This window comes from Oreochromis niloticus, linkage group LG11 (genome assembly GCF_001858045.2).
Source record: "Oreochromis niloticus isolate F11D_XX linkage group LG11, O_niloticus_UMD_NMBU, whole genome shotgun sequence".
Classification (NCBI taxonomy): Eukaryota; Metazoa; Chordata; class Actinopteri; order Cichliformes; family Cichlidae; genus Oreochromis; species Oreochromis niloticus.
In genome coordinates, this window is record NC_031976.2 from 18055113 (window position 1) to 18076457 (window position 21345).

At 39.0% G+C, this 21345-nt stretch overlaps 4 protein-coding genes across 6 annotated transcripts in view; 1 reads left to right on the forward strand and 3 right to left on the reverse strand.

Moving 5' to 3' along the window:
* Positions 1–3353: 3353 nt before the first annotated feature.
* Positions 3354–7233, reverse strand: LOC100704457 (putative GPI-anchored protein pfl2). Of its 2 annotated transcripts, XM_025911346.1 has the most exons (3): positions 7113–7233; positions 4298–6947; positions 3354–4214 (listed from the first exon to the last, which is right to left on the reverse strand). In XM_025911346.1, the coding sequence occupies exons 1-3, from the start codon at positions 7143–7145 to the stop codon at positions 3850–3852; spliced, it is 3048 nt and encodes a 1015-aa protein (XP_025767131.1). In that variant the 5' UTR covers positions 7146–7233; the 3' UTR covers positions 3354–3849. The 2 variants fall into 2 exon arrangements, with proteins under 2 accessions (XP_025767131.1, XP_025767130.1); XM_025911345.1 differs by having other exon boundaries at positions 4298–7233.
* LOC112848237 (macrophage mannose receptor 1-like) lies at positions 7175–9148 on the reverse strand. Its single transcript, XM_025911622.1, has 4 exons — positions 8939–9148; positions 8469–8828; positions 7999–8334; positions 7175–7782 (listed from the first exon to the last, which is right to left on the reverse strand). Exons 1-4 carry the CDS (start codon positions 8979–8981, stop codon positions 7175–7177), a joined length of 1347 nt encoding a protein of 448 aa, XP_025767407.1. The 5' UTR covers positions 8982–9148.
* An 889-nt stretch (positions 9149–10037) lies between these two features.
* rxrbb (retinoid x receptor, beta b) lies at positions 10038–18752 on the forward strand. The gene is given in 12 exon segments (XM_013277006.3): positions 10038–10213; positions 11320–11513; positions 12435–12588; positions 12793–12972; positions 15338–15498; positions 15583–15678; positions 15680–15713; positions 16414–16540; positions 16652–16693; positions 16789–16880; positions 16970–17075; positions 17170–18752. Coding segments are annotated over 11 exon segments (1281 nt in total). The 5' UTR covers positions 10038–10213; positions 11320–11372; the 3' UTR covers positions 17318–18752.
* Positions 18212–21345, reverse strand: part of fhod3b (formin homology 2 domain containing 3b) — a 92192-nt gene continuing 89058 nt past the window's right edge. For both annotated transcript variants that reach the window (XM_005472467.4, XM_003454428.5), the window contains one exon: positions 18212–21341. In XM_005472467.4, coding sequence (XP_005472524.1) covers positions 21259–21341 — 83 coding nt within the window. In that variant the 3' untranslated portion in view covers positions 18212–21258. The remainder of the gene's footprint in view (positions 21342–21345) is intronic.

A 21345-nucleotide genomic window follows, 5' to 3' on the forward strand; every position in this document is an offset into this window, starting at 1 on the left:
TAAAACACAGGTTTTAATGTTGCATATTACAAGAGACTATCAGACCAACATTTCTGAGCACAAGATGTTTAATTACAAAAAAAAATCCTCTTTATATCACTGCTTGGCTTGCTGCCTGGAAAGTGTTTATTCCTTTCTTTCACAATGTGTAACCATCTCAGTTCAAGCCAGATTTCCCGCATGTGATTTGCAAGAAATCAAGTTCCCCCTCCCATACCTGTCACACTAAACAAATGGTTTATAAATGATTTATAAATAATCAGTTATGTTCATCCTTATTCTTGGTAACAGCAGCTTCTTTTCTTTCAGCAAATCAGAGTATTTTTAATCTCTTATTAATAATAAGTAAAGTGTCTCATTTAACACTGTACATGATCCATATTTGTGTATTGATCGTTCCCCTTTTTGCAAATTGAGTGGCTCTGGTAATAATGACAAAGACAGAGATGATATCTAAAACTTTATTTTTCTACACAAACAGCTTGATAAAAGAAAATATTTCATTCATTATATATTTTCTAAGTCAGCAAAGCACATCATGACATTCTATGTTAAACATCATTATAATGGGTATTAGATCAATTTAAACTTTAAACATGCGAACAATGGAATTAAATTAAAAGTTCAACTTAACATTAATGCAGCATTATATTTACTCACACAAACAACTCTTGTGGAAATATAAACATAAACATCCATGTAAATATTGAATATCTATTCTCATTAAATTCGTCAGGTTAGTATAATGTTCTCCTAAAACAAATTAAATAGCTTACAGCGCTTATCGACACAGACTTCTATACAGAAGTGTAAAAGAAAAGAAAAAGTAAACCCCACAATATTTACATGATAGGCCACAGTCCTGCCTCTGGAGACTTAACTGAAATTACCAAAAGTGACTTTAATTTGAGAACCAAGTTCTTGTGGTTGTTATAACTCTGAATAAAAAATGCTAATAAAGTTCAAATATAACATGACTATCACTTGAACCATTATAGCAAATGCCATAATGGTCCACTTGAAAAAGTAAATCTGTTGTGCATTTTTTGGCCTTTAGAGTTCATTATTTGTTTTCATTTGCTCTAACTATACATGTCATGACTGGTTAACAGTCATCCAGAACAGACCCTGTATCTCTGGAGAACAGTTACCATGAAGTCTTAGGACAGTCAGTTAATTCCTCTGTTGACTTCTGCGCTATTGCAGGAGGTAGAGAATGAGAGTTGGGAGCATGATGTCCAGCCACAACTCCTGGATATGGAGATGAAATACAAGAATTGCGTTTGGACAATCAACACCAGACTCCCTGTCAAGTTTTGGTTGAACAGTCACAGCAACCTTTAGGCTTGGGATTCAGTCCTGCAGTGGATGGTTTGATAAAATACCCTGGAAGATTAATTGAAACACATGGAAAAATAGCTATGATAAAATGTGCAGAGTTCTTTCAGACATTTGTAGCCTGTCAGCAGATTGTTAATTAAAATATAAGCCGTGAGTAGAAATTTGGTATTGAACTCTCAAATGCTTCAAAAATGTTTAAATATTCTTTTTTTTAAATCTGTGAACCAGCTTATTAATGAGTTAAAGTGAAAAAATAAATTATTCCAATACTTACATAATGCACCATCAACAATATAGTAATTCTAGTCCCAGAGAAGTTGTTATTAATCATGTATCCATATGCACATGGAACATTAAGCTATTTTTTCTTACGTTTTGTGGGTGTTTTTAATAAATATTTCTAAGTCCGCTCTCCTCTGCATCCATCTTCCACTACTTCTCGTTCTTTTTGCCTGTCCCTTGTCCCCCTCTCTGTCTCTTCACCGATATCCATCTCATTTCATGCAGGAGTGAGGTTACCTAAGAGACTGGGCTTCAATGAAGAAAATCTCCTTTTCTACAATTAACTGTGAAAGTGACAGAAGGGAGGGATCTGCAAAGGGCTCCACTCTAAGAGAAGGTATGGAGAGAGAGGAAAGATGGGGCAGTCAAAGGCAGGTAGTAAGACATGAAGTTAAAAAAAAATTTCTTAAATTTGAATATCAAAAATATTGCCATAAACCTTGCACTACTTTGCAGAGGTTGCATTAATTAATTGCAATGTTTAGTTGCTTTTTTAAATTTATTGAACATTATATGTATAGTTTTTAGACTAAATCACTAGATATATTTTTTTGTTGTGTTACTTTCCACACACTCAGGTTGCTTTGTAAATTTCACATCTCACACTTGAATTGGGATTAGGCCAAATTAGGTTGCATTGCACTGATCGCAGTGGAAATGCATCATGTTTCACCATAATCTCTTAAAATTCAGAGGGAGTGACCAGTGGTTTAGGATGGAGAGATGTGCACAAAAGGGTGTGGCGTGGGAATGTTGCCAAGGGTCAGGAGTGAGGGTGAAAGGTCAGGGGTCAGAGCCAGCTGGACAGCACACAAGAGGAGATGAGGGTGAGAAAAGGAGGGGAGGGAGTAGTCCACAGACTGATCGACTGACTGCACCCAATTGGAACATTAACATTGAACTGATGGGAGACTCACGGACCAATGGCTGTTCAGGGAAAAGCTGTGACACACTCGTGTAATGATCCGTAGAATTGAGAAGTGACATGATTTTCATCTTGGATGCAAAAGCAGTTAAAAAAAGATTTAGCAGTGAATTTCAAGCTGCTATTTACTCACTTTATGGAGTTATTGAAATCCACACTGCAAATGTTCTTAGATACCAATAAAACATAAACCAGTGCTAACGTTCTAGTAAGGTATTAAAAAATTTAATATTTGCAAATGAATGCATGTTTTCCATAATTTAGTAGATTAGCTGCTCATCGTGGTGCATGTCTAATATCACTATTTTATTTTAATGTTTTTTAATTGACAGCAGATATAATAAATTATAGTATCAAGCACAAGATATTTCCTGTGTTGTATCATTTCATTTGTTATATCAAGGAGCTATATAAGGAGATACAAACATTTATAAATTGATAAAGAATAACACAGGTATTTGGACGGATTATTTATTTACTTAAAAAAATAAGACATTTTGTTATGTATATAAAAACAGATAAACATACAAAACATACTATTTTGTAACAACTTCTTTGACATATGCAATTCTGCAATAGATAAAATTTATATACAGTTTATCATATTAAATAAGGCTTCATCATGTCTTGCTTCCATGGTTTATCAATTCTCTGTGTACCTCAAGGGTAAAGAAAGGAGGGTGAATGTCTGTATTGCAGATCTTCTGAGTGGCCAGCGAAGGTCAGGTCAGTGAGTTCAGCAGGCAGTATGGATCAGGGCCATACTGGGCTGACAAACTCGAGGCCCCAGCCAAGGGGGTCAACATGCAAATAGTAACCCCAAGTTGAAAGGCACACAGATGATCAATTTTCCCACATTTTTCCTGCTGCCCATAAATGTGAATGTGCACGCCTACTTAACAGAAACATTTTTTCTTTTTCCTTTTTTCCTCTTGTTTGGCCGGCTGTGTGAGGGTGAGGGATTAACCGGTGCCCTGCTCTTGTAAATGACACATGTAGAAAATTAACATGTCATATTCATTAAATGCAAAGATTAAAAAACGTTTTCATATCTAATTAAATTCAATATTAACAACAGAGGAGGCAGCTGTATTTCAACAGAGCTATGATGTCATAACTTAGCATTAAAACAATCAGGATCACGGCCCCCAAGGTTCACTGGATTGATGGTATAACTGAACACAGCATGAATTTTAAACCAAGGGGTGCACATGTCAGTATAGGAAAAATGTGTTATTTTTTTCATACAGCACAATGAAAATGTTAACATTTTTATTACATTAAGGGGCACTGGCCCTCATTCATCCAGCACATGTGCTGCAGATAAAATTCAGTTTTTCTGTCTCGGGCAAACCTACCCACTGCTGCCCCCCAGTGGCCTCCATGGCACCACTAACAGCACTGCCATAATCCCTTTGAGGTCCTTCTCCTGGTAACCAGTTCTGGTAACAGCTAGACGTTGACCTAATCCAGAACCAAAACTTAAATTGAACAGTGTAGCGTAGACCCAGCCACACATAGGATGATGTAGCATTCTTTGCCTTTTGAGCAACCTGGTCCTGTATGTTTTTGGTCTTAATGTCAACCAGATCAAAATAATGTTTCCTGCAGTAACTCAGAGCTTCAATCCATGTCATGTTTTCTTGAATTAATATCATGTTTCCTTCTGGAAGAAAACGTAAAGAGAATTACTTAATTGCATAATTTGTAATGCAAAACAAAATCAAAGACGTAATATTTTAAACATACCTTGGTGCGAATTTTGACTGATTACACTGGCCGTTACGGTTGAGAAATGTGTAGTGTTCAGGGTTGAAGTTCCTATGTATGCTGTAGTGTTCTGGACTGAAGTCCCTATGTGTACAGTACTGTTCGGGAGTGAAGTCCCTGTGTATGCTGTACTGTTTGGGGTTGAAGTCTCTATGTATGCTGTAGTGTTTGGGGTTGAAGTCTCTATGTGTGCTGTAGTGTTTGGGGTTGAAGTCTCTATGTGTGCTGTAGTGTTTGGGGTTGAAGTCTCTATGTGTGCTGTAGTGTTTGGGGTTGAAGTCTCTATGTATGCTGTAGTGTTCTGGACCGAAGTCTCTATGAATGCTGTAGTATTCTGAACTAAAGTCCCTATGTATGCTGTAGTGTTCTGGACTGAAGTTCCTGTATGTGCTGTAGTGTTTGGGGTTGAAGTCTCTATGTATGCTGTAGTGTTCTGTACTGAAGTCCCTATGTATTCTGTAGTGTTTGGGGTTGAAGTCTCTATGTATGCTGTAGTGTTTGGGGTTGAAGTCTCTATGTATGCTGTAGTGTTTGGGGTTGAGGTCCCTATGTATGCTGTAGTGTTTGGGGTTGAAGTCTCTATGTATGGTGTAATGTTCTGGACCGAAGTCCCTATGTGTTCAGTAGTGTTCAGGGTTGAAGTCTCTATGTATGCTGTAGTGTTTGGGGTTGAAGTCTCTATGTATGCTGTAGTGTTTGGGGTTGAAGTCTCTATGTGTGCTGTAGTGTTTGGGGTTGAGGTCCCTATGTATGCTGTAGTGTTTGGGGTTGAAGTCTCTATGTGTGCTGTAGTGTTCTGTACTGATGTCCCTATGTATGCTGTAGTGTTTGGGGTTGAAGTCTCTATGTATGCTGTAGTGTTCTGTACTGAAGTCCCTATGTATGCTGTAGTGTTTGGGGTTGAAGTCTCTATGTATGCTGTAGTGTTCTGTACTGAAGTCCCTATGTATTCTGTAGTGTTCGGGGCTGAAGTCCCTATGTATGCTGTAGTGTTCAGGGTTGAAGTCCCGATGTATGCTGTAGTGTTTGGGGTTGAAGTCCCTATGTATGCTGTAGTGTTTGGGGTTGAAGTCTCTATGTATGCTGTAGTGTTTGGGGTTGAAGTCTCTATGTATGCTGTAGTGTTTGGGGTTGAAGTCTCTATGTATGCTGTAGTGTTCTGTACTGAAGTCCCTATGTATGCTGTAGTGTTTGGGGTTGAAGTCTCTATGTATGCTGTAGTGTTTGGGGTTGAAGTCTCTATGTATGCTGTAGTGTTCTGGACCGAAGTCTCTATGTGTTCAGTAGTGCTCTGGACTGAAGCTCCTGTATGTGCTGTAGTGTTTGGGGTTGAAGTCTCTATGTATGCTGTAGTGTTCAGGGTTGAAGTCTCTATGTATGCTGTAGTGTTCAGGGTTGAAGTCTCTATGTATGCTGTAGTGTTCTGAACTGAAGTCCCAATGTATGCTGTAGTGTTTGGGGTTGAAGTCTCTATGTATGCTGTAGTGTTTGGAGTTGAAGTCTCTATGTATGCTGTAGTGTTCTGGACCGAAGTCTCTATGTGTTCAGTAGTGCTCTGGACTGAAGCTCCTGTATGTGCTGTAGTGTTTGGGGTTGAAGTCTCTATGTATGCTGTAGTGTTCTGTACTGAAGTCCCTATGTATGCTGTAGTGTTCAGGGTTGAAGTCCCTATGTATGCTGTAGTGTTCTGGACTGAAGTCCCTGTATGTGCTGTAGTGTTCAGGGTTGAAGTCCCTATGTATGCTGTAGTGTTTGGGGTTGAAGTCCCTATGTATGCTGTAGTGTTTGGGGTTGAAGTCTCTATGTATGCTGTAGTGTTCTGGACTGAAGTCCCTATGTATGCTGTAGTGTTCTGGACTGAAGTCCCTGTATGTGCTGTAGTGTTCAGGGTTGAAGTCCCTATGTATGCTGTAGTGTTTGGGGTTGAAGTCCCTATGTATGCTGTAGTGTTTGGGGTTGAAGTCCCTATGTATGCTGTAGTGTTCTGGACTGAAGTCCCTGTATGTGCTGTAGTGTTCAGGGTTGAAGTCCCTTTGTATGCTGTAGTGTTCAGGGCTGAAATCCCTACATTTGCTGTAGTGTTTTGGACCGATGTCCCTATGTATGCTGTAGTGTTCTGGCCTGAAGTCCCTATGTGTTCAGTAGTGTTTTGGACAGAAGTCCCAATGTATGCTGTAGTGTTTGGGGTTGAAGTCCCTATGTATGCTGTAGTGCTCTGGCCTGAAGTCCCTATGTATGCTGTAGTGTTCTGGACTGAAGTCCCTGTAAGTGTTGTAGTGTTCGGGGTTGAAGTTCCTATTAATGCTGTAGTGTTCGGGGTTGAAGTTCCTATTAATGCTGTAGTGTTCTGGGTTGAACTTCCTATGTAGGTTGTAGTGTTCTGGGCTGAAGTCCCCATGAATGCTGTAGTGTTCTGGGTTGAACTTCCTACGTAGGTTGTAGTGTTCTGGGCTGAAGTCCCCATGAATGCTGTAGTGTTCTGGGTTGAACTTCCTATGTAGGTTGTAGTGTTCTGGGCTGAAGTCCCCATGAATGCTGTAGTGTTCTGGGTTGAACTTCCTATGTAGGTTGTAGTGTTCTGGGCTGAAGTCCCTTTCTGTATTGTAGTGTTCTGGGGTGAACTTCCTATGTAGGTTGTAGTGTTCTGGGCTGAAGTCCCTTTCTGTATTGTAGTGTTCTGTGCTGAAGTCCCTTTCTGTATTGTAGTGTTCTGGGTTGAACTTCCTATGTAGGTTGTAGTGTTCTGGGCTGAAGTCCCCATGAATGCTGTAGTGTTCTGGGTTGAACTTCCTATGTAGGTTGTAGTGTTCTGGGCTGAAGTCCCCATGAATGCTGTAGTGTTCTGGGTTGAACTTCCTATGTAGGTTGTAGTGTTCTGGGCTGAAGTCCCTTTCTGTATTGTAGTGTTCTGGGTGAACTTCCTATGTAGGTTGTAGTGTTCTGGGCTGAAGTCCCCATGAATGCTGTAGTGTTCTGGGTTGAACTTCCTATGTAGGTTGTAGTGTTCTGGGCTGAAGTCCCTTTCTGTATTGTAGTGTTCTGGGGTGAACTTCCTATGTAGGTTGTAGTGTTCTGGGCTGAAGTCCCCATGAATGCTGTAGTGTTCTGGGTTGAACTTCCTATGTAGGTTGTAGTGTTCTGGGCTGAAGTCCCTTTCTGTATTGTAGTGTTCTGGGGTGAAATCTCTAGATGTGCTGTAGTGTTTGGGACTGAAATCCCTGTCTGTGTTGTTGGGATCCAGGCTGAAATTCCTCCCGGGGTTGTTAATATAGAGTCACCACCTGTAGTTAAATTCACAGTAGTTGCAGGAGGTGGCTGTGTCAAAGATGACATTTCTGTAGTTGTACTTTGGAGATGAGTACTTGATGTAGGTGACATAAACTCTGTGGTATTTGGTGTTCTCACTCCACCTGCAGCTGTTCCTTCTGTTGTGGTAGTGGTGCTTGACTGTTTGGTAGCAGCAGCTGCAATCAAATTAATTTAAGGTACTATTATCTGAATTACAGGCCACTGTCTATTGTTAATGGCAGTGTTGAAAATGATTTCCTTGATGTAAAGGTGAGCAATGAGTGGACAGATATAGATTGTTGTGTCATGTGTAATAGAAAACAAAAAGTTATAATATAACTTTGCTGACATAGTAAATATGTACAATTTATAAATAAATAACACAAACTTACCCCCATGGCAAACAAAATTAAGTTGGTTACTGCAGTTTTGCTCATTCCACTTCCCATTATCTTGAAATACCGCAGCAACACAATCCTGATTATGAAGATAGCTGGGCTGAGAAGCTCCCCAGAAACGAAAAGATGAGTTACTTCCATCCGACCATATCCAGGGGTCTTTGAACAGCCCAATCCAGACACTTTGTGATGCAGACACGTTGAGCACTGCCATATTCTCTGCTTCAGAGTGTATGCTAACTAGATCAGGTGACAAGTTCCTGCAATGACTCTGAGCATCCCACCACGATTTGGACTCGTTAACAAAAATGAAATAACCAGTATGATTCCCTGTAATTTTATTAAATTTATCATTATTATTATTATCATTATTATTATTATTATTATTATTATTATTATTATCATTATTATTATTATTATTATTGTTATTGATCTCTGAAATAAAATATTGTCATTTCACTTACCTTGACAGACAAACTTTCTTAGAACTCCACAGGCACTGACAAACCACCCACCGAATTGATCCATTGCTGCACATTCTTCTTGATTATGTGTTATTACTTCTCCTGATTTCCACTTTAAAAAATCTGTTACTTGACCAGGCAAAGACCAATGCCACATCCACACAGCTCCCATCTCCAGTCCTATCCAAGCCCTTTCAGTTATATTTGAAGCAAAAGTAACCAGATTATTCATATCTGCTAAGTTGTAAATTGTTGCTAAATCAGTGTACATAACTCTGCAATAATTCTTGGCTTGTGTGTAGTTCTCAGTGAGAGTAATAAGGTGGAAGTCTGAAGATCCCAGTGTGAACGAGCAAAAAACTGTGGAATTATAGACAAAATATTTCTGTTTAATCATGTTACATTGAATCAAACTTTATATAGCTAAATTTATATAAATTGTACATAAAATAAAAATGTGTTGTACTAACCTGACAAAAAAGTCAAATAAATAGCAGAGATCCTTTTCATCATGGTTAGTCTGCTGTTTTCAGTTATGATGACAAACTGCAAAGCAACAAGTCAAAAGATGTTACACATATAATACTGCTTACCATATTGCTCTGTTCTGATCAGCTGCTGCTCCTATAAGGTGCAAGCAGTTTCAGGCAGCACAGTGTTTGCAGGAGGAATGCCACCTGGCTTGTTAAGAGCCACCTTCTCACAAACTAACAAAGAGCAAAGCAGTTTTTCAAGTTCATTTTGATTGCCCACATACTGTATGACATACGAGTTTTCTTATTTGTTGAGATGAATTTATATGAGAACATTCACCAGGTAGGTCTAGAATGCAGGTGTCAATGTCTAGTTGTTCTAACTGAAATAAAATAAATTTGTTTTGCTTGTAAAATGTCCTGCAAATGGTACAAAATAAACTGAACCTCGACATATGAGCGTTTAGGAGGCAGTGCAACTAATTCACAAGAACAAAAGTGCAACTCATTCTCCAGCCCAGGAGAAAAAACGTTGGACAAAAATGGTTTTTAGAAGAACAGAACACTGTGTTCAATATTTTGAATAGTGGAAAATATTACTGCACAAATAAATCACTGGTGCAAGAACAAGTTGTGCAATACTGTATATACCCCTTCCTTCTGTCAAAGGGAAAACATTCCAACTCTTCTTGTAGGTGTGGCTGTTTAAAACAGCTTGCTCAGATTCTTAAATAATAGCATGCCATAATTGGGTTACTCAAAAACCACACACGGTTTCTGGCTGAATTTACTACTGTTTACTTACATTTTTGTTTACCACTCCCCCTATCATACCCAAAACAATCACTCGTTTGTATTTGTGCAGGTATGAAATGTTCAGTGTTTCTTGAATGCATCACGGATGGCTCGTTTATATACCCTTTGATGTTGTGTATTTTTGGAGCGTACAGTGCTGAATTTGATAACAGCATAGGTTGAAAAGATAGATATTATTTAAACTCAAATACTCCACACAATTGTGACGCGATAACCGCCAACCAAATTAGCTGTGATTAAATACTAAATCAAGCTGAACCTCTGCAGCACGGGTGTCATATGACGGTGCTGTTATGGGTGGTCCCGTGGGACATTTTGGCTCAAGTCGATTGTGGCACTGAGCCATCATGGCCTGTAAACAACAACAGCTTCTGACCGAAGCAAACTGTGTCTGAGACTCGGCCTTTATTTAGATATAGTGAAGTGATTTTCAACAATGCTTCGAAGGTGTGTCTGGTATGTAATTCCAACCTTCCAACGACCATGAGGTAGTTGTGAACAGTCGCTTCCTTGGGGTATTACCCCTGAATCTAGCATCGAGCTAATGTTGGCTATATTAGCCGTAAATTAAGCTAACAAGCTAATCTTAGCAACTGCTTGTCGAGCGGATTCATTTGCGGACTGTCGATTATTATGCAACATTTTTAGATGCGAAACAAGGTCTGTTTGCTATATCCCAGTTTTACAAAAAACTACAGAAGGTAGTATCACTTAGACGTGTGAAAACTAAAGCTAATGTTTGCTAATGTTGTATAGCATGGATCTTTGAAGCCTCAATAGAGTTGCAGCTAACGAGCTATCGATAAAGGCAAACTCTGACATTGTCTATTTGTCGTAATTAGTAAGGCGTTGTAGTTTTTACAGAATACAGCGGACAATGAATTTGCTTTGTGCTCTAGTATGTGCTTAATAGTGACTCGGCGGTAGCGCTACTGCGTACCTTTAGCAACATTTTGGCAAACATGAAACGCTAACGCACGCTGATTAATGTAAGCAAATATTTGCACGTACAAACATTACCTGCCACAAGAATTCTTTCCCTTTTATTTGTCCAGTTTTTTGAGGAGGGGGTGATTTTCTTTTTTGGGGGGGGTGAAGATTTTTGAGTTCAACTTAGCGAAATAAACGGACCTTTTTATGTTCAGTGATTTATGGTTATAGATTTGTACGTGGCCAGCTAACTCACTTATGGAAAATTGGTTTCTCTGACACTTAATGTAATCGCAGCTACAAGACTGCCACTACTTTATTTCTGAAATGGGAGAAATAATGATATAATCTTGGCAAACTCTCAACATTTGAGAACTGAAAGACACCAAATTTGTAATGATTAACAAAATACCCCCCACCCCCCCTCGTTTTTTCCTTTCCTTTTCTTTTCTTTTTTCCCTTTTTTTCTTCTTTTTTTCCTCTTTTTGAGGAACTGCAACCAAATCATGTTTGGCAACTTAGCTCAAAATAATAATTGTCAAAGTCAGTCTCTGTTATCTTTTAATCAAGATAGATCAGAAAGGTTTGCATAGCTTATTATATCCTTTTTTTTTTTTTTTAATCACTTTCAGATTGATATCCTTCGAACGGGACGTTTTTCTTTTCAGCGGGCAGCTTACAAGCCATGTCCTCTCAGCAGCCTAACAGCTCAGCCTCCAACAGCCCCACCAGCATCTTAGGATCTCCGTTTTCAGTCATCAGTCCCTCACTTAACTCCCCAGTGGTGCCACACTCTCTGGGATTTGGACCCATCAGCAACAGTCAGGTAATCCATATGCTTTAGGGTGTATGTGTTGTACTGATGTCACAGTGCACTTAACTCTTATTTTTAAAACACGCATCCCGTGTAGCCTGAGAGCCACGATGCTTGTTTAAACTGGGCCGAATATACACAGCCAATGTACACTGCAGTGGGAAAAAACACTTTACTGACTATTTACATTACTCCACTTATGCAAACAGGCATTTTTGGATAATGGCTCTTAACAGAAGGCTTTGTTTGCAAACATTGTCACAGTTAGTGCTAATAACAAAAGGGGATTGGATTATGAAAATATTTCTGTATTTATGTGTAAAAATGAAAATAGCTAAGAAATAGTGTCTGTCATAAGCTGTGTAGGATGCACCACTGGATATTGCAGAGTAAAAGTTGTTAAATCCAGTAGTTGTGACTCTTAGTATTTCGCTGTTCACATGGACTGTGGCATATTATGTGGAAAAATAAGAACAACATAAGATACCTTAATTAATAGATATACATGAATAGGTGATAGTGAGAAACTCAAAGTAATAGTGTGAACTCAAAATTTGGAGGTTTTTAGTGTAGCGCACGATCAGTTTCACCTAGAAACAGCCATCAAGCTTTTCTCATCTATTTGGGGTATACGCGTTTTTCCCAGTGACTAGAGCTAAATATCCACACTAATTATCCCAGTTTAAATGCACTCACAAAAGTAATAATGAGTCTTGTATCAATTTGCCTTCTTGTGGATATAATTTAGATATTTGAAGATATTTTTGAAGAAATAAACAGTGTTTTGTTTGTTTGTTTGTTTTTTTTGCCTAATTTTGACAGCCCTAGCCTCCAGTTATTCAAATTGATGGAAAATGCTGTCTGGCCATTACATACAAATAATGACATTGTTACATTATTTCCCTTGTTTTATTTGGTTGCAATCGTATCCAGATTTCATCTTCAGCGCCTATATCAGGGATGCACTCAGTCAGCAGCTCAGAAGACATCAAGCCTCCGTTTGGCTTGAGGCCCATGCAGGCTCACAGCCCGGGAATAATGTTGTCTCAGAAACGACTGTGTGTCATCTGTGGGGACCGCTCTTCTGGTGAGTGAACTTAATCAGAATAAGGTAAAGGACAGAAGTGAAACATCAGCCGACGAATATTTCAACCCATGATAACATTTTCATGTAGTGGATCTTACTTATTACGAATGATAGCAAAAAGTTTCCCAACTCATACATGCAGGTTGATGTTGTCCTCCTTCTCATTGGGCCGTAACATTAGTTTTTTTCCCCATTATGTTACAGGCAAGCACTATGGAGTGTACAGCTGTGAGGGTTGCAAAGGTTTCTTTAAACGAACTGTGCGAAAAGACCTGAGCTACACCTGCAGGGATAACAAAGAGTGCCTGGTCGACAAACGCCAGCGCAATCGCTGCCAGTACTGCCGCTACCAGAAGTGCCTGGCCATGGGAATGAAGAGGGAAGGTATGCAAAGTGTTGTTGGCAGTCAGACGGTTTAGTAACGCGTTTTGTTCTGACTTGTCTTACATGTAACTGTACCACTGTGATAAGTCAAAATGTTCTATCTTAGCGATAAAAAAAACTGGCTGTGAATTAAAATTTCATAAGTTATTAATTATACAGAGTTAAGCCTAAATAAAACAGTTTAAGTAAATGTGGACTATTTATAACATATATTAGGACAGACAGGTTTGTTGGGGCTGGTGCAACTAACCTGTCTCCAATTCAAATCTTTCTCCATCTTTCACTAGCAATCAAACTTGTAAAGGACATAACAGAAGATGGAAAAGTTGAAGGATGGATGAGTATGACATTGAATTCTTGAGGATACTGTATTTTAATGTCACATGGAGAATTAGAAATTGTTAGAAATGCAAAGTTCATGACATTTGTGTGTGAATTTGACCTGGGAATGATGGAGAGTGATGACTGCTGTGGTGTACTGCCAAATGTAGTATGTGGTACTTGTCTAATAAACAGTAATCCAAGGAGTTCTAATTTTGGTTGCTGTTAAGGGCACAGATTGGATTCCTATAGCTGCAGTTTTCAGTGTCTGATTGCCTAGTGATAATGGCAGATTATCCTCAGTCAGCATTTTCAGAGGAGTCGTGGTTTGTGTTGCTTATACCGCTTCAAAATTACTTATGTTTTAAGTAATATAATAGAAATACAACAATTCATAGTCAGTTTTGAAAAGGGGGCGGGGGGGCGCATGTGTGAAAATCTTCCAGTTAACTTGCACGGCTGCTTGACTGCTTTAAATAGAGAGAAATTATTTTAAGTTGGTCAAAAACATTTTGTCTGTATGTTTATGCTTAGCATCATTCTTGTGCTACATAAACCACTTTCTACTGAGCTTCCACTGGTGAACATCCACACAGATATTATAAAGTGTCGAGTTCTTCCTGTCCTGACTGATTTGACTCTAAGATTCTGAGCGGAAAACCCTAATTTATTTATAATTTTAACTTAGATGAACATCTGGTTGTACACATTTCTACACAACAGCAGATAATTCTGTTTTATTTCCACTGTAAATGAGATCCAGTGAACTTTTCTTCATCTTTAAAACATGATGTCTAACCAGATTCTTTACTTTGGATGGCATTACTTTGGCTTTGAACACTGTGAGTCATGTCCTTCAGCATGCACATAAAACAAATATGTAGCACCGCCTTCTTTAATTTTTTGCAGTGTCACTAAAAGAAAATTAAGCGTCCTGTCTCAGACTGATGCTGAAAAACTAGTTCATGTATTTATTTATTATATGTAGGCTGGGCTATTGTTATTCATTATCCTCATCTCACACTAAATGTTCCCACAAAGGCCTCCAGTAATTCCAAAACACAGCAGTGAGAGTACTAACTGGGACTAAGCCTTTCTCTCTTATTAGATTTTCTTCACTGACTCTTTGTTAAATCCAGAATTGAATTTAAAATCCTTCTCACATACAAAGTTTTGAATGATCAGTTCCCATCATATACCTCCCACCCTGGAGTTTCTAAAAGTAAAATGGGAGACAGAGCCTTCAGCTGTCAGGCCCCTCTACTGTAAAACCAGCTCCCAGTTTGTACTGGGGAGACAAATGCCTATTCTTTTAAGATTAGATTTAAAACTTTCCTTTTTGATCAAGTTTAAAGCTGGGGCTAGAATCCTCTCTTAGTTATGCTGCAATAGGCTTAGGCTGCTAGGAAATTTGGGCCCTGAGCCTTTCTCCTTTTCACTTTGTGTGTTTATACATCACTGTTGCATTTACAGGTTTCAACCATTAGCAGTAATTATTAAACTGTGGCTCCCTCCCATGGTATGGCTTTTTGCTTTCTCCCTCTGCTCCCTTTTCTTTGTCCTCAACCCAAACTTTGGTGCTCCGCTCACCCCCAGCCATTCGCAGCAGATGGCTGCCCCTCCATGAACCTGGTTGTGCCAAAGAATTATTTCCTTTTAAAAAGGAGTTTTTCCTTCCCAATGTCACCAAGGGCTTGCTCATAGGGGGTCGGCTGATTCTTTGGGTTTTCTTTGTAATACTGTAGTGTCTTAACCCTACAGTATAAAAAGCCTTCATGCAACTGTTATCGTGAATTAGTAGTATATTAATAAGATAAAGTAAAATTGAATTGAATTTTGGGTCCTACCACTCACTTAAAATTGATAACAATTTACTACATTAAAAGTTATATACATCTATATTGCTCTTACTAAGTTTTGTCTCTATAGCACACTTTCTCAGTGCAACAGAAAATGATTGCACAGAGTCAGAACACTTTGCATATTACATATATACTCTTAAAAACATCATTGATGGTCTGCTTGTGTGTTTTGTGTGATGCAGCGGTACAAGAGGAACGACAGAGGAACCGAGAGCGGGAAGGCGAGCTGGAATTCAGCGTTGGAGTGAATGACGAGATGCCTGTGGAGAAGATCTTGGAGGCAGAGACGGCTGTGGAGCAAAAGACTGAGCTTCACTCAGACGGAGGCTCTGCAGGAAACTCGGTGAGTGGTTGGAACGTTGTAGTAAATGCATTTACATGGCAGCGCTATAAGCAGAGTGATAACTCTTGTCTTTTTTTGTTTCAGCCACATGATGCTGTTAGCAACATCTGTCAGACTGCAGACAAACAGCTGTTTGCCCTGGTGGAGTGGGCGAAGAGAATCCCTCATTTCTCTGAACTGCCCCCTTGATGATCAGGTCATCCTTCTGCGTGCAGGTATGAACAAGCATGCACTAGTGATCTGATCAACATTGACATTACAAGTTTCTCAAAGGCACCTTACAGTAGTCTTCTGAAATGGCCAAAGATTTCCTTTTATCCTGGTTAATTTAATTTCTTAACTTAGCATTGTAACTGTATGTTATTGTTCTTTGGAGCAGCTTAATGATATTTGTGTATTTGAATACTCTATAAATTGCATACCTTGTAAAAATAGCAAAATTGCAATAAATTGCATACCCTATAAAACTAAGCAGGGCTAAGAATTTGTGTACGAGAATGTCTAATAAAAACAAAATGTAGAGGAAAGTATAAAAATGCTGTGAGTTAATGACCAATTTTGCTGAAATGTTTTAGAAATTATTTTTGAAGTAGTGACTGTTCTTAACTCCGGTTGTTATGTGTCTGGTGATTCCCCAGAAGGGTTTTTTTGCCCAGAAAGGAAAGTGGCAATAACAACTTGTTTTTTTTCCCTGCCACAGTGGTTTAGAACCTTGTGGACATAAATCTCACAGGGAACTATAAGCTGCAAGTGTGGCTTGCGGGGATGGTGTATAAAGTTGCACTGCACTGTCTTTGTATTATTGCCTACAACCTAAGGGAGAAAGGACTCGGAGACACAGGAGTCTCTTTTTTAAATGTCATGATGAATTAAAAGGCTTTTTACATATGTGTGTAAATGGATTTAATTTCTCAGGGTGGAACGAGCTTCTGATCGCCTCGTTCTCCCATCGTTCCATTCCGTTGAAGGATGGAGTTCTTCTTGCCTCTGAGCTACAGCGCGATAGTGCACACAGTGCGGGAGTTGGAGCCATTTTTGACAGGTACATTAACGGAAGCAAAGAATTGCCAGCATAGAAACATATAAACTGTACTTGACTCCAATGATTTATGTGTTTTAATAATGTATTGTCTAATTTAAATTTTTGATACAGAGAAAGTGTGCAGAGTGCAGAGGTCGGCGCCATATTCGATAGGTACATTTCTTCTTGTTTAACGTTACCGAGTGTCTTACACAGTATAGGCTCAGTGCAGTTTGAGGCTTTAGCTGCTGTTTGTTTTTTTTTTTCAGAGTTCTCACTGAGCTCGTCAATAAGATGAGAGATATGCAAATGGATAAAATAGAGCTGGGCTGCCTTCGAGCCATTGTCCTTTTTAACCCAGGTAATTAAATGTTTCTAATTTCCTCAGTGTTAACTTTTTCTTCAAAAAATGTTTTGGGCTTTTTTTAATTTTCTGCGTTCTTCATGTAGATGCTAAAGGGCTCTCCAACACCGGTGAGGTGGAGCTCCTTAGAGAAAAGGTCTATGCATCATTGGAAGCTTACTGCAAACAGAAATATCCAGAGCAGCAGGGAAGGTAATGGTCCTCAGCTGTAACAGTCTTGGTTGTAGTCCTGTCTCGTACATTTTGATCTTGTTAAGTGAGATGATATCCTCTCTGTTTCCTGCAGGTTTGCTAAGCTCCTCCTTCGACTGCCAGCACTGCGATCTATTGGCTTGAAGTGCTTGGAGCATCTTTTCTTCTTCAAGCTGATCGGTGACACGCCTATTGACACTTTCCTAATGGAAATGCTTGAAGCTCCCCATCAGTTGTCTTAGATAAGAAGCGTGTACTGTGGTTAGATAGCTGAAGCCTGGGCAGCGGGCGTGGGACTGGAGTGGCACTTTAAGTTCTTTGAAGATTTGTCGATTTGTCTCACTGCTGTCTGCGTTACACTTCTTTTAGTGCGGCACAGATTTGCGCTTTAGACCAAACCCAAGGCTTGGCATGATCTACAAGCTGGTGCTATATGTTTAATTAACTTCATGTGTAACTATGGGTAAACACAAGTATCTTTTGAAAATATAAACATTTACATATTTCCCTCACAGGATAAACTATAATTTGGATATACATTTTTGTATAAACTTTTTAGACACCTCAGATTTTAAGATTGTTGTTTCTCCAACTGATGGGATACATGAGAGGACGGCAACCGGATTCTTTTCTTAACGCGTTAAGGACGCACCCTTTTTATAAATTTACATTCAACTCAGATCTAAAAGTGCATTATTGTACCAAACAACAGCTTCGAGTTTACTTGTATCCATTGCACATGATAAAATCCAGCAGTGACCCTGAGACGGAAGACAAGTGAGCAGTTGAAACCGTCAGGCCAGACTCATGCTGCTCATCAGGGTCAGCTTTATGTGTCTCGTATACATATATATGCAGAGTGTTGTTTACTTTGCCATTTAAAAGAATAATTATGTCGGGGTTAATGATTAGACTTTTCTGCACATTTGCAACGTGCTGTTTCTAAACCATACATTTAACAAATGCCTGGCCTGAATGGTCAAGTGTTTGTCTTTTGGTGCTATTTCAGAGATGATTATTAGCGCAGATGCACACCAAACCACAAACCTATGAATATATGCAAAGCTAAAAATTCTTTTGTCAATCTTTGTTTAAAATGTAGCAATACAAAATGTTAAACTAGGTAAGCCTGTCAGTTTTTCAGGGGTTTTACAAAGAAAATTATGTCCTGTGGAAAGGGAATACTCCATTTTGTAATTTATCTTCACAAATCTAAGGTACTGTGCAAAAGTAATTGTTCAGGGACAGTGTATATTGATAAATTTGAATTATGATCAGGAAATACAAATTCTATAATTCTTATTTACCCTTTTTCTGTTTTCAGCTAGTATAAAGCAGAACGTGTCTTGGGTTGCACTGGATTTGCTGAGACAGTTTCGGCTTCTTTTTCTTTTCTTTTTTTGGATGCTTAGTTGTTTTTCCTACCTATTCTCTTTTTAGGTAGCTGTCTTCATCATCGTGATGTCTCTGCATTTTATTGCCAGCAAACAATAATCACATTTAGCTCCATACCACCTGTGAACAGACATGAATTTTAAGTCCAGATGAGTTGGCCGTATGTAAACACCAGCTGTAATGGTAAACGTGTCACTGACATCTGTATGCTCTTGAACATAAAAGTGACTTGAAACATGGGTTGTGTGGACTAAAAATAAACAGGCTTAAGTCTTTCTTTCACATGCTTTGTCTGGTCTAAACATGATTTTTATTCATAGAAGAGGCAGGAAGAAGTTGAGATGACTAAAACAAAATTGCATTTTTTAAATGAGCCTTTTTATTGTAGTTGTTACATAGTTTTTGCTGTGGGTATAGATGCAATTGAAGCCTTGGTAGTAAAGCACTTTAGTCCAAGTTCCACAGTGATGTTATGGCACAGGCAGCAGTGTGTGATGGGCTAATGATAAAAATATATTAAGTGCAATGAAATCAAAGGCTTCCAACTGGATTCTACTGGAGTAACTGGTAAAGCCGATCGCTGCGTGTTCATGTTACAGTCTGAAGTGAAAATCCTACAGCTCTGAGAACCAAAGTGAAACCACCTCCTGACTTAAGCAGAAGTGACACTTTTTTTTAAAAACCATGCATGGCTTGGTTTTCTTAAATTATATTTTGAATAACACTGCTTTTAGTCTATAATACACTATTCTACACATGGAGCAAAAAAAAAAAAGACAGTCATGACATGTACATCTGTTTACAGCATTCCCCTGTATTGCTTCAAACATGTTTTTGCTCTTGAAAAGTCAGTACAACCTGGGAAACGCACTGAGCTCCCACCATCTCCTGTAACTTCAGTTTTACTAAGTGGCATGCTACACATCGAGTCTAAGGTGCTGAAAAGGTTCCAGTCAATTCAAAACGAAAAAAAAAAAAATGGAGTGCTGATTAGATTTTTTTTTTTTTTTAATGCAGATTTATATCGATGCGCTAAATTATTTTCTCAATGGCTATGTTTCCATCACAGTGAAATAAAGTGGATAGCGATATCATGAATTCAGTCAAGGCCATTCCAAATTGATTAACAGCACATGGACCTCTAAAATATTCAGTTCAGTACAGATTTAGATGTTTTAAAAAGTCTATAAATTAAAACATTTTATGTGCTTCCTAACTAATAATTATAAATGTGCCCCCTGATGGTTTGCATTCATTGAGAATGAAGAAATAAACCCCGCATGCCCTGAAAATGGCAAAAATGGCCCAAACTCTCTCTCTATTTTTACCTACACTGAATGGAGTGAACCTTTGTATGCCCGTATCTTACAATAAGGCAACAGGATAACAGCTAATGTGCATAGCCAATCCTTAAGTTGTCATAAATATGTTAAAGCTATCGTCATAAACTACTTGATCCAAGACATAGCATGGAACCCCAAAAAAAAGTAATTCTGCCATGACACGTTTAAAAACACTGGTTAAAAATAAATCACAGCTCAAGAATGATCTACACTGCAATATTAACCTCTGCTCCCTCCCCGCCCCACAGACCGCACATCTGTAGCAACATTTTCGTTATTATATGTCCCTGAAAACGTCTTAATAAATAGCTGTCTCTGAAAGGCACTCTGAAATGTGCAGCTCATAGTCTCTACAAAATAAAACGAAATAAACTCTGTGAAGATTCCTCACTTGTACTTCACCTCACTCCAAGTGTTTCCAACTGTTCATCGGTGAGAATCGATCACGACGGTGACAATGCGACTTCAGTTCAAGCTATAAATGTTTGCGTCGTGAGCATTAGTCTGAAACTAGTGGGATCGCCAGTCAAACCTACTGTAACGGAGCTGTTGGCAATCGCCTTTCTCTCGCTCTTCATATCAACTTTAAAAAATATCTGTGCCGTTTCTCTGATAAATTCCTTTTATCTAGTAAACTAATGCACGCTTGCCTTGGATATGTTGACTTTGAATAAACATTTAAAAACTGTGCTACTGCTGAATTGCTGGTTAACTGCTGAGTATGTTCTCAGATTCAGATGTCTGAATGGTTAATCAGTGTCAAGGATCTCACTTTCCTTTGAGACCCAACTTTTACATCCAGTGCAATTGTTCCTTTGAGCACCTTCTTGAGCAAAACGAAACACAAAACTACCACAGTAGTATATAACAAAATAACCCTCTGCACAAGGCCATCTATTCAATAGATGAAATTGTCTTTTTTTGTCACGAAAGCTGCTGGGCTGAAACTAAACCCAAACACATTTATTTGAACCGATTTTCTAGCCCTCTCAATTCACTGAAGGCCACGGGGATTAAACTGCTAACTGTTTTGACTCCCTCTGCCTTAAAAAAAAAAACACTTCTGCAGGTGTTTGTATGCAATATCACATTCAAAGCAAACAAAATTCAAACTGTGACGAAGCCTTATGAAAGCAAATCATGTGTAAACTGTGTTTAACCGGCAAGGGCAAAGCTTAGTGGTTTTAATGCAGCACGCCGTTTCTGCTCCCTCTGCCCATCAGTTCAGGAAAAAAATCCTGTTCACCCTTCTCTTTCGTTAGGAAGCACTTGGTCAAGTCCAGACACACAAAGATGAGATCAACTCATCAAAGCTGGGGTTGGGGACGGGGATTTTAGTGCCAAGCCAGAGCAGAGTAGGTTCACGGGTTGGGTCTTTATGTCCTTATGGGGTTTGGGGCAGTGAAAGGGCTTCCAGATATCTTGATGTCCCGTGGGGGTCCAGCTCACACTTGCATCTCCGAACCATTAGACAAGCCAAGAGCGTTTGCCTCCTCCGTTGTCAAACCGTTCCTCAGCGTCCTCCTCACTGT

Coding starts and splice junctions, on each gene's coding strand:
- LOC100704457 (XM_025911345.1), bottom strand. CDS start 7,145: ATGGGGACTTCAGCCCAGAACACTACAACCTACATAGGAAGTTCAACC. Junction 4,215..4,297: donor CAGTCAAAATTCGCACCAAG/GTATGTTTAAAA, acceptor GTTTTCTTCCAG/AAGGAAACATGATATTAATT.
- LOC112848237 (XM_025911622.1), bottom strand. CDS start 8,981: ATGATGAAAAGGATCTCTGCTATTTATTTGACTTTTTTGTCAG. Junction 8,829..8,938: donor TTATTTGACTTTTTTGTCAG/GTTAGTACAACA, acceptor ATAATTCCACAG/TTTTTTGCTCGTTCACACTG. Junction 7,783..7,998: donor TAATTTTGTTTGCCATGGGG/GTAAGTTTGTGT, acceptor ATTTGATTGCAG/CTGCTGCTACCAAACAGTCA.